We start from the raw sequence: 12,076 nt of genomic DNA on the forward strand, positions 1-12,076 counted from the left end.
CAGTGGTTCATAAAATACCGATTTAATTAAGGTCCTGTCTGATATAGAGGAACAGTCCCTTAATAAAGAAGAAAAAACGTCAGAATAGCCATCTCAAGCGAATTCATTATGTTTGAAAATCTTTAACTTACGACTAGGCAAAGTTTGCAAAATTATATTTTCCTAATAAAAATAATGTCAACTAAAATGAAATTAAAGACGGATTTGTTAATCTTAGGCTTTTTAGAGTGAATTCGTAGTTTTATCCCTCAGATTAATGCTTTTATGTTGAACTGTTTTTGCTATACAGTTCACGTGTTTGTTCACTAGGAACTTATGTGATAAATTCTTTGATTATAATACCTGTCATTTAGATGCGTATAATAGTTGTCATAGGAATAAAACGACATACATGTTCATCATCATGTTATAACTCTTTAATTGTTAATAGTTTAGTTTACAGCAACTTTTTCACCGTTGTTTAGTTTTCAGTGGTTCGTGATAGCGATTTAATCAAAGTCCTATCGGAAAATAGAGTAGAGTTTCGTGATAAATGTGTATATACGAACATTAGTAAATTGTCCTAGTTTATAGTTTATACGTCCATTGTGGTTGGTATTTTTTGAAATACAGTCATCGTATATTATAATTTCCTCATGGACGTAATCTGGCATTTTCTATAATTGTTGTATGAAAATAAATATGATTCACCTTTCATGAAGTTTTTAGCAACAATCAAAGGTGATTCAAAAGATCTTAATAGATCCCCGAAAAGTGGATGTATTAGGATTGTGGTTATATGGGTGTGTTTAGGCCCATGTCAAAGCTAAATTCTGATCTACCATTTGAAGATGGTACGCCTACAAACTATAGTTCAACCTCGTTACAACGAACTCTTAGAAGGGCGCCAGAAAATATGCTCGTAATAATCGAAAGTTCGTGATATCCTTGAAAAACAATTGATGAAAATGAAACTTTTCCTATTTGGGACAATATTCTAGGTTTGTAATACTGGAATCCGAGGACGCCTCTGCCGAATTACGGCGATGTTTTCGCTACCGGCAACTTCGTTATTGCCAAAGATATTAGTCAGGTCTGATCAATTGAAAAGCAGTCATTGTTGATACGCTGTGTATGTCTGAACAATAAAACGCACGGTTCCCCAAAGCGAAACAAGTCAATAAGAAAGTCCATAAGAAAGAAAATTTAATGCACTGATTTTGTTTTTTCATAATTCATTTAATAGTTATATAATATATAGTTAATAATTACATAATCAATTGCTCTTAACATCTCAGAAAATACATGTATCCATCATACATCACTGAAACAAGTACATAGCCCCACCCGCAGAATTCATTATTATTAAACATCCAGCAAAATTTTCATTTCATTCACGCACCAAAAGAAGAAAAAACATGTCACAAAAGGGTAAAACAAGAGATCTTCATTTATTTGTAGGGCGACCGCAAAAATGCTTAGGAAACCGGTCGACACCTTTTGGCAGTATTTTATTTAACTGGTTGTCGAACTTCACTCACGCAGTGATCAAAACTTCGAAACATCGACGCAACTAGGATGTGGCCCATAAACGTGGCAGATAGTCCACTGGCAGTGTTACTGATGTACAATTTATCCTCGTCATGGGAAGGAATCAGGACTTCATTCCATCGACACCATGCGTGTGCTAACAGCATGAATACAAACAACAATATGGCAGTGGAACGGAACCTTAAAATGCAAACCCCTTGGCGATAAATGTATCTCGATTGATGTAATCTCGGCAACATAAGCCGCCATCTTACATTGAAACCACATTGATCACGATTGATTAAAACTTAAGCACATGAAACCGGACATGCAGCAGGGGACATACAAAGGAATCATTCATTTAATTTACGCACAATGTTTCATCATTACTGATAACTACGAACGCGAAAACTTCATCTGCCGAAAGGAAAATTATCGTTAAAATATACACGTTCATTTGAAGAAGGTACGAAAATATTAAAAAAACCTTCTTCGTAAATAAAGAATCTGAGCGAAAAAATGAAGTATCGTTTCTATAATTTTCAGTATCTCATATGGGTCAGATTTGACCGCGTTTTGCGCCACAAATTAACTTCTTTTCGTAAATACTAACAATTCTTCGTAAAGCCTGACCCTTAACGAGCCTTTATCTAAATATGGAATATAATACAAAATACTTTTTTGCTAATACAATAAATATCTAAATAAAAATGTATTTCTGTACGAGTCTATGACTGTCCGCTGACGCACATGCGCAAAAAACTGAAATGTCCTTTTCGATCGCCGTTCGTCGATGACGTCATCTTTTTCGACGATTTCGGAGACGATTTTCTCGACGGAAGACTCAATTTACGTTTCATTTTCTTCGATTGATTCGGTTCCAATACGGCCAGTATGGCCTCGTCGAAAACGTCCTTCAAACCGATCTGCGTCAAGGCCGAACACTCGACGTATTTCACGGCGCCGATTTTCTTCGCCAGGGCTTCGCCTTGTTCGGGAGTGGTCGGTTTGTGATTCGATTTCTGCAATCTGCGAATGGTTTTTTCGTCGGTGCGCAGGTCGTTTTGGGTACCGACTAGAATGAAGTTCGTATTTGGGCAGTACTGACGAATTTCGGGCACCCAATGCTCGTGTACGTTCGCGTATGACGAAGGACTGGCAATCGAGAAACAGACGAGGACCACATCGGAGCCCGGATAGGTCAAGGCACGCAGCCGATCGAATGCCTCTTGTCCGGCCGTGTCGAACAATCCCAGACAATACAGAGTACCGTGTATGTTGATATTCACTGAAAAATGTAAAAAAAACATCATGAAATCCCTCATTCTGAATTTAAAAAAAAATGTTTTAGAAGACATAAACAGTGCGAAATTCGGAAAGATTAGATCAGAAGATTTCTCACTAGAAGTCCCCCTTCCATAGATAGTCAGTTGTATGCAGGGCTTTTCTAACATTTCCCTTAAAATTGTGGAACAAGTTTCCAGTCAGCTTGCGTGACAGTTCATTTTATTGTGTCTGAGATAAGTTTTTTTTTTCGAATTAAAGGAGGCATTGCTGCATCATCAGTAAAGCACTCCCGGCAGAGTCACCAAATATAGCGCTATAAAAGCATAATTTTTATCATTATAAAGTAATTTTGTTACGTTGTTCTGTTCGTGAGATCATCTGGAAAATTTTCGACAACGCCTCTTGAATATGTTGAAAGATATCTATATGAAAATCATCGAATGTATCAAGTATTTCTAGTTAGGAAAATCCTTCTTTAACGAATTGCCAATGCTGTTAGGTTTACGTGCCTAAATAGAAAGCGCTGCGACGCTTTGCATCATTTGTTATTATACTATTTCCAGGAAAACCACAATTTAGGCTGGGGAATTTTTTGTGTGTTGTTAGTTGTGGTTTCATTCATGGAAATAACCACGACAGACAATATTTTTACAGATAACTAACACACAGAGTTCCCGTATAGAGTGGGAAGTTCCGAGAACGTCATGGTAGAAAATAACGAGATGAATTGTCAAGTATTTCTCAACAATTTCATCCATGCATTTATAACCAGAATCCCACAATAATGAGGAAAAATAAAGTTCGAAAATACAGTATTCCTGAAGATGTCTATTAGGATATAGTTGAAACGTTGAATAAACTGCACTAGCTCAAGGAATACAGTATTCCTGAAGATGACTATTAGGATATAGTCAAAACGCAGAATAAAATACACTAGCTCTAGTAAAACATTTCGGACTTTATTTCTTTTCATTAATGTGGGAATCACCCATAAAATTATTCGACCCAGATTATTGAACTGTTTCCAAATCCCCTCCTCGAATCGCATCTCGCTTACCGGCATAATTATCGAATACAGTCGGCACGTAGCTCGTCGGAAACCTATTCGAAGCATAACTGATCAACATACAAGTTTTACCAATAGCTCCGTCCCCGACTACAGTACATTTTAGAATATTTTCCGAACATGTCGGTAAGACCGTATCACAACCGCGACCATAATCCATGTTGATATCTGCTGCTCTCTGTCGTCTGAGTTTCTATGACTACTGGTTTCTATGACTTCTGACTAATATTGTTGTGTGGTATCGTCAGTTACCGGAAGCTGAAGAGGTATAAAAATACAACACGATACTTAACAAAAATATATATACACTGAAATATATCCGCATTATATCAAAGTTGTTAGGAATTTTCTAGAAGCAATAAATTGTTAAAAGTAAAACAACCCTTGCAAATTTCCTTTATTTACCAGGCTTCCGACCTTTTATAATATGCCTACAATGTTTTCAAAATGATTTAATTTCATTGCATATGAGCCTTAAATCTGTCGATATGTGAACACTTCTCCCTAAAAGCTACCGCCAGTTTCTATGGGCATTTTTAAGGTTTCGGGGCGAGGTGACACGATTCAAGGCATTTGATTTATCTTTTTATGTCGAATGCATTATTATAGGTCGCATCTACAGGTACGACAAACAAACCCGTCCAATCGGCAACGTATTATTACATCAAGTCTAGTCCCGTATGTGAAATGGGCTCAACTCACTAGCGAAACCTATCTATCAGGTGTATGAGTCATGAGCGTATACGGCTAGTATAGTGGGAACGCCCTGGATTGTCGAGTAGCTCGGCTGTACACAGCCGGCCGCCGATACGATATAGCACGATTCATAATTATGAATTGACAAAGCTTTTGTCTCCCTCGTTCAAACTGGTGACAATAGTTGAAATGGAAAATGTCCCCCGATGCTGGTGAAAGAGCATCAGCATCGTCATAATATCGTGATACCTTAGCAGATGTTCTCCTTTGAGATTGGCTAAGAATGACTCAAATAATTAATATAGTTCGTTATCAGCACAAAACGACAAACGGTTTAATCATTGGTTTTTATCGTTTATTCATGTCGAAAGAACTATTTTATGAACATTTTAAGAAGGCCCACGAAACATTTATTTAATGACTGGCAAGAGATATGAATAAATAAAGTTATATCATCACCCATAACAAATAACCGAAATAAATGACAGAACACGTCTACACTTCGCTTTCTTGAAGTATGAAAATAACTGGGATGTGATCGCCTTTTGCCATATGGTTGTAAAGTAACAAAGGAAGTATGTGAGTGAGATAGAAACACGCTATGATAGAAACGGAAGAAAGGAAACACTGGTTTTGTTTCGGCGAAGATGCCGCTGGCATAGTTCATTTATACGAGTCTTGTAGTAAACATCGAGAGATAGCGAATGGACAAAACTACGGCTCTAGTTCTAAATAATCACATTTCATTATTCATTTTCTACTTACTGTCCAGAGTTCTGACCAGATAATTCCTCCTTGCAAAAGGCGTCGAGTATATAGTACGAGGTGAAACACTCTTTCTATTTCTACTCCTACTAATCAGGTATTGACGGTAACACCCGGTGTTCGATCAGTCATTATTTACTATGCTAGACGCGTGGCGCTTCAAAATAGAGATGGTGACTCATATTGACGAACGATCGCAGCGAGACAACCTTCTAGCGTGCACGCGGGCCGCGCGTCCCTCTAGTGTGTGCCCAGTTAATCAGAAAAGAAGAGAATAAAACTTTTTTAAAGGTTTTTATGTCTTTTAGTAAAATAATTGTCATGGAAGCTAGCGAAAAAGTCAGCCAACAATTATGGGATTCGAATCCACTCCAGTGACCGTATTTTGCACATTGCGAAAATAAACAAACGAAGACATCGTTTGAAGGGTTAGTTTCAGGCTGCAGATTCTACTGTTTTTGTAAATATAAGATACTCGCTTCCCTGTGCATACTATCAATAATAAATCCTGTACTACATGTATATATACTATCAATCATAAATCGTTTAAATTTAACTATCAGAAGATCATCCACAAATGTTTTTTCTTCTCTCAAGTTTTTCGATACACGATTCGACAACAATAGAACATCGCGTGTTAAGGGCGTAAAAGTAGTTCTGGTCACCGTTTCGGGAATTACAAACATAACGCGGTCGATGACTCCCGAGCCAATCATGAAAACTTTACTTTCAACAAATATTTACTAAAAATGCAAAATGACCCGAAGGCATCGAAAGCTTCACGAATGGAACATCTGCAAAAGTAAGTATAAATCGCGAATATCATCATTACTAAACAATATTATATACAAATTTGTATCAGTTTAAATTTTGTTACTTCCATTTAATTTTACACCGAACTCGATAACCAGTCAAACTATTTCGGCGAAAAACTGATTTCGATTGTTCGTCCGTCCGTTCGTCAGTGTGCCGGCGGTGGTTGTTCGAAAAACGACTAAGTGATGAAATGATATTTCAACTTCACAGAAATACTCATATTCATCCATAACATTTGTTTAACGGCCATGTGTTTCACGATTTCATTTGACACTTTTTACTCCTATTGTTTTAGATCGGCCTCTTCTATGAGTTCAGCCACTAGGCTTGTCGATATCCCCTCTATCCATTGATTGCCATTATTATGTTTAAATTAATTGTTTGTGATTCATTATGCTTAGATAAATAAAGACTATTATAATTATTATTATCATTATTGTTATTATTATTATTATTATTATTATTATTATCATTATTATTATTATTATTACCGAAAATACATGAAGAGGATGTATTTTTGTTATTACTTTATGCTTGTTTATATTCATCAATCGTGTTTTTTATGTTCAGAGCACAGATTATTACCAGTTATGCGCTATATAAGCTATATTTCGAGATGTTTCAAGATTCTATAATGTATGGCTGTATGGCTTTGTACAACACCGATTTTTTTCTCTAAATCTTTGTATTGGTATTCGACATATTCCTATCAGTGCAGGACGTCAACTAAAGCAGGCGGGTGGGCAGGCAGGCAGTGCTATGCGCTTGAGCCAATTCTTTAGTTTGTGAAATATCAGTAATCAAATTTATTAAGACTAATGGTAACGAAAATTTTTACAAAAACAGAGTTCGAAAAAATCTTATCAAACTTAACGTAAAACGCGGAATTGGACGCTGATGCGTTCCTCGCGCCGTGGATAGAACGGCGCATCCTAGCGATAGCCGTGAAAACATCCACCGACGAACCATGAACAGTAAACAACCCGATTATTGATTTATTATTTATTTATTTTTATCTACTCGCAGTTTTATTGAATCTAATTATAACACGACATTTGACGATTGAGTTACAAATATAAATTCAATTCGAGCTTTTCCATAGTCAGTCAGTAACATGGCTGTAGTTCATAATCGGATTTTTCCCAAACCACCACAAGTATATCCGATTATAAAGCATTATCGCCAACGATTAGTAACATACACGGTCATAATAATCACAACCTAAACTACCGCAACAATCAGAAGTTACGTTACATTTCTCGTTGTCCCCTTTGCACCCTATATAAAAAAATGCATGATAAACTAAAATGGAATTTTGAAGTGTAACACTTTTTTTAACCGAAATTGAAGAAATAATTACACCCATCTTGGATGTTGGGATGTTGAGCGACTGATGATCCCAACATAACGTGGATCCAAGATCCAAGATAACGTTTTCATAACCTTAGTGTCTGATGTACCACACGTTAATTGTATCACACTAGGATCGTCAAGCGCCGGAGATCTCTGTGGAGACAACCACTGCCAGGACTTGGGTGAGCCTGGCTTAGGAAAGTAACACACACAGTGGTTAAATTTACCGATCATTTTATGTCAGAATCAACTAAGATCTCCAGGGCCCGGTTCTATAGACTGGTATTACCTTTAACCCGGAGGCTAATTCAATTGATAATAAATTCAATTAGCCCCCGGGTTAAAGGTTATACTACTACCAGTCTATAATACAGGGCCCAACAAATATCGATCTTTCAAAATTTCATAACGTCGACGGTGCTTGGGTTCATACGTGTTTACAATAGGCTTCGGATTATCCTACCCCCCAGTTCATAATGCCTGGATCCACCGCAAGGATGATGCCATGTCAACCAATCAGATACAAAAGAATGTTATATAGGAGATACATGTGTATAAGAACAATATTATGTGCGTCAATGATTTTATGTCGGAATATAGGTTTTATCTCTGAAATGCTTAAAAATTGATCCGTTCAATCGATAAACTAAATAGATTAATAATTGTCTCAGCCGCTACTCACCTGCAGCTAATGACACGGCACTGGCCACAATCACAACGACAGCATATACGCGAGTCACTAAATAAGCCATCATTTTCAACGCCTAGATTTAAAATGATTATAATAGCAATTTACAGTCTACAATAGGCTCTCATTTCATCAGTTAATTTACCAGGTTTAAAGAAATTGTGCTGTTTCAGAAAAAGAGCAATTGTTTGTAGATACGGTGTAAAGCAGCGATAACGAGTTTTCTGCATTGGCTGGTTTGAATATCGTACTATGAAGCGTAGAGTTTCGTCAAAATTAATCGCATCAGTTCGAAATGGTGAGAATAAAAGTAATCATTAATTCACGAATATTTGGTATATATAAAAAATCCTTATAGAATATACTACTATACAAGACCGCATGATTAGATTAGTGACACGTAGCGAACAATCGTTCCTCATCTCAGTTATAAGAAAATTTTGGTTATGAATTTCACGCAGATCAAATCAAAATAGTCATCGGTTGATATCTGGATCGCTTGCTATCACCATACGTACGTTTATCTTCTTGCGGTTTTGCCTTTGCGTTAAGTCCAGTTGCTGCATTGAATATAGGAACCTTTATGTAAAAAATTTCGCTCATCGATTTTAATTTCCTGATATTTAAACACACTATTTGCTTTCTATTCAGGTTCTATTCAATTTGCCGGGTGTTAACTTCAGCAGCACTTGAATGCAGAGAACGGGTGACATATGAAACTATTTCGTTCGATATATTTTTCATTGAAAATTTAATTTCCAATCATATTTTCGTTAACTATAAACAACGTATTCATCCATGCAAAATTAAACCCGAAAACTGTGGGGACTTGATCCAAGAGACAAAATAAACTCACATAACTTTTCATATTCGATATTCTCGGGCGACTTTGTGCAATATGGAAATAATCTATACTACTAAGCTATTATTTCTTTCTCAGTAATTTGATCGATTTTTCTGCGCGAAGTTGAGAGTCCAATTCGAGACATTTTTCCGGCAGCATGTCAGAAGATGCCACTGAACGAAACAGTCGTCGCAGATGCCCTACTGGTCGATCATCGCATTAAACATTAAACAACCCGATCATTGAATTATTTACTCGCAGTTTTATTGAATCTAATTATAACACGAAATTTGACGACTGAGTTACAAATATAAATTCAATTCAAGCTTTTCCATAGTCAGTCAGTAACATGGCTGAAGTTCATAATCGGATTTTTCCCGAACCACCACAAGTATATCCGATTATAAAGCATTATCGCCAACGATTAGCAACATAATCCACTATTACACTGTGTGATGCAGCAGTCAGAATCTACGGAACATTTCCTGTATTTCTCTTTGCAGCCTATACCAAAAAAGCGTAATAAACTAAAATGAAAATTTGAAGTGAAACACTTTTTTTTAACATAAATTGAAGAAACAATTAATCCCATCTCCCCAGATGTTGGGCGACGTGGTGATCCTGGCGTCACGTGGATCCAAAATAACGTTTTCACAACCTGGCTTAGGCATACAGTGGTAAAATGTTACCGGTCATATTGTTGCAGAATCAACCTAGGTGTCCAACAGAAAATTATTGATTTTTCAAAATGTTATAACGACGACGGTGGTCGGGTTCGTATGTGTTTACAATAGGCTTCGGATTATCCTAAACCCCCCCTCCCCCCAATTCATAGTGCCTGGATTCACCGCACAGATGATGCCATGTCAACCAATCAGACACAAACGAATGTTCTACAGGAAATACATGTGTGTAAGAACAATATTTTGCGCGTCAATGATTTTTGTCAGAATATAGGTTTTATCTCTGAAATGCTTAAAAATTGATCCGTTCAATCGACAATCTATATAGATTAATCATTGTCTTAGTCGTTACTCACCTGGAGCAAATGATACGGCACTGACCACATCAACACTGATCACAGCAAGAGCGTATACACTTAATAAGCGAGTCACTAAATAAACCATCATTTTCAACGCCTAGACTTAAAATGAATATAATAGCAATTTACAGTCTACAATAGGCTCTCATTTCATCAGTTAATTTACCAGGTTTGAAGTAATAGTGCTGTTTCAGAAAAAAGCAATTGCTTGTAGATACGGTGTAAAGCAGCGATAACGGGTTTTCTGCATTGCTGGCTTGGAAATCGTACTACGAAGCGTAGAGTTTCGTCAAAATTAATCGCATCAATTCGAAACGGCGAGAATAAAAGTAATCAATTCACAAATATTTGGTATATATCAAAATCCTTATAGAATATACAACTATACAAGACAGTATGATTAGATTAGTGACACGTAGCGAACAATCGTTCCTCATCTCAGTTATAAGAAAATTTTCGTTATGAATTTTATGCAGATCAAATCATAATAGCCGTCGGTTGATATCTTGAAATACTTTGAATTGATACTATATTATATTAGACGGTATGACCAGTCATTGAGAATTCGTTAACCGCTTGCTATCTCTATGTTATCTACTTACGGTTTTTTGATATCTCCATGTTATCTACTTACGATTTCGTCTTTTTGATGATACATTCAATCAGGGAAGTGATTCAGCATTCACACTTCTCTGAACATAGGAACCTTAATGTAGAAAGTTCGCTCATCACTTTTACACTCCTGATATTTAACACTATTTGCTTTCTATTCAGGTTCTATTCACTTTGCCGGGATCTAATTTCAGCAATTGAATCCAGAGAGGGAACGGGTGAAATATGAAACTATTTCGTCTGATATATATTTTTAATGAAAATCTAATATCCGATAACATTTTAGTTAACTATATATAAAGAACGTATTCATGCATGCAAAATTAAACCCGAAAACTGTGGGGACTTGATCCAAGAGACAAAATAAACTCACATAACTTTTCATATTCGATATTCTCGGGCGACTTTGTGCAATATGGAAATAATCTATATACTACTAAGCTGTTATTTCTTTCTCAGTTATTTGATCGATTTTCTGCGCGAAGTTGAGAGTCCAATTCGGAACATTTTTCCGGCAGCATGTCAGAAGATGCCACTAAACGAAACAGTCATCGCAGATGCCCTACTGGTCGACCATCGCAAACAGTGGCTGAGATTGCCTTACCGCTGGGACTAAGTCCATCTTTGACGCCTGAGTTTTGAGTAGTTGTGAAATCATTTTGCAAAAATATCATACCTTTGAAATAAGATACTCATGAATTGAACGTCCGGTGATTGCCCGCTCTCAATTTTCCGTACGAAAATTGTCCTCGCTACACCATCAGGTCTATCATTGCTCAGGTACGTTTTCATCGATTTCACGAGTGCGATGAAGAAGAAATGCTGTTGGCGACAATGAAGCATATCGAGTTTTGGAGATGAAAAATTTCTTGTGTAGATGAGAGGTGAAACCAGTGCCAGAACGAGAAGAAATTTCACATGCTCCTTGTAGATTTTTCATATTTTTTTGTGCGTAGTTTTTTTCAAGATGGCGGAAAAAATAATCAACAGAGAGTGGTGCCTTCAATCTGAGCGGAATTTCGGGAATAATTCAGAATAGTGGAAACAAAATTAACTGGGCCACAATTTACAACTAAAAGTTACTAAGCATTGATAGCCGATGTTGTATATAATTGGAAGTACTCGATTAGAAATTTGCGAGGATAGCCACTGAAAAGGAGATGAATACGTCTCTTGTGTAGAGGTTAATACATAATGCGTAGAAGTAAAGAAAAGTAAATATATCCTCCAGAAAATGATTATTCCATCGGGCCACAATTTGCTATTTGAGATTGTATAAAAGTCGTTTTTTTCCAAGTGATTATTATCGAAATGAATGGAGTCGATGATGATGTTGTAACAACAGTCGGATACCATTACTAGAATAATTACCATCGGGGCAAATTTTCCCGTATCATT

General features: G+C 36.6%; 1 protein-coding gene across 1 annotated transcript; it reads right to left on the minus strand.

The window, feature by feature from the left end:
* Positions 1–1,229: 1,229 nt before the first annotated feature.
* LOC141913997 (cell division control protein 42 homolog) lies at positions 1,230–5,489 on the minus strand. Its single transcript, XM_074805240.1, has 3 exons — positions 5,324–5,489; positions 3,854–4,120; positions 1,230–2,797 (listed from the first exon to the last, which is right to left on the minus strand). Exons 2-3 carry the CDS (start codon positions 4,020–4,022, stop codon positions 2,238–2,240), a joined length of 729 nt encoding a protein of 242 aa, XP_074661341.1. The 5' UTR covers positions 4,023–4,120; positions 5,324–5,489; the 3' UTR covers positions 1,230–2,237.
* Between the last annotated feature and the right edge of the window lie 6,587 nt (positions 5,490–12,076).

The sequence above is a fragment of the Tubulanus polymorphus genome, chromosome 12, assembly GCF_964204645.1.
Source record: "Tubulanus polymorphus chromosome 12, tnTubPoly1.2, whole genome shotgun sequence".
Taxonomy (NCBI): Eukaryota; Metazoa; Nemertea; class Palaeonemertea; order Tubulaniformes; family Tubulanidae; genus Tubulanus; species Tubulanus polymorphus.

Excerpts from the sequence above, each read along its gene's own strand:
- LOC141913997 (XM_074805240.1), bottom strand. The coding sequence starts at position 4,022 with ATGGATTATGGTCGCGGTTGTGATACGGTCTTACCGACATGTTCGGAA. Across the intron at positions 2,798-3,853 it reads TGTATTCGATAATTATGCCG|TGAATATCAACATACACGGT; the intron begins GTAAGCGAGATG and ends TACATTTTTCAG.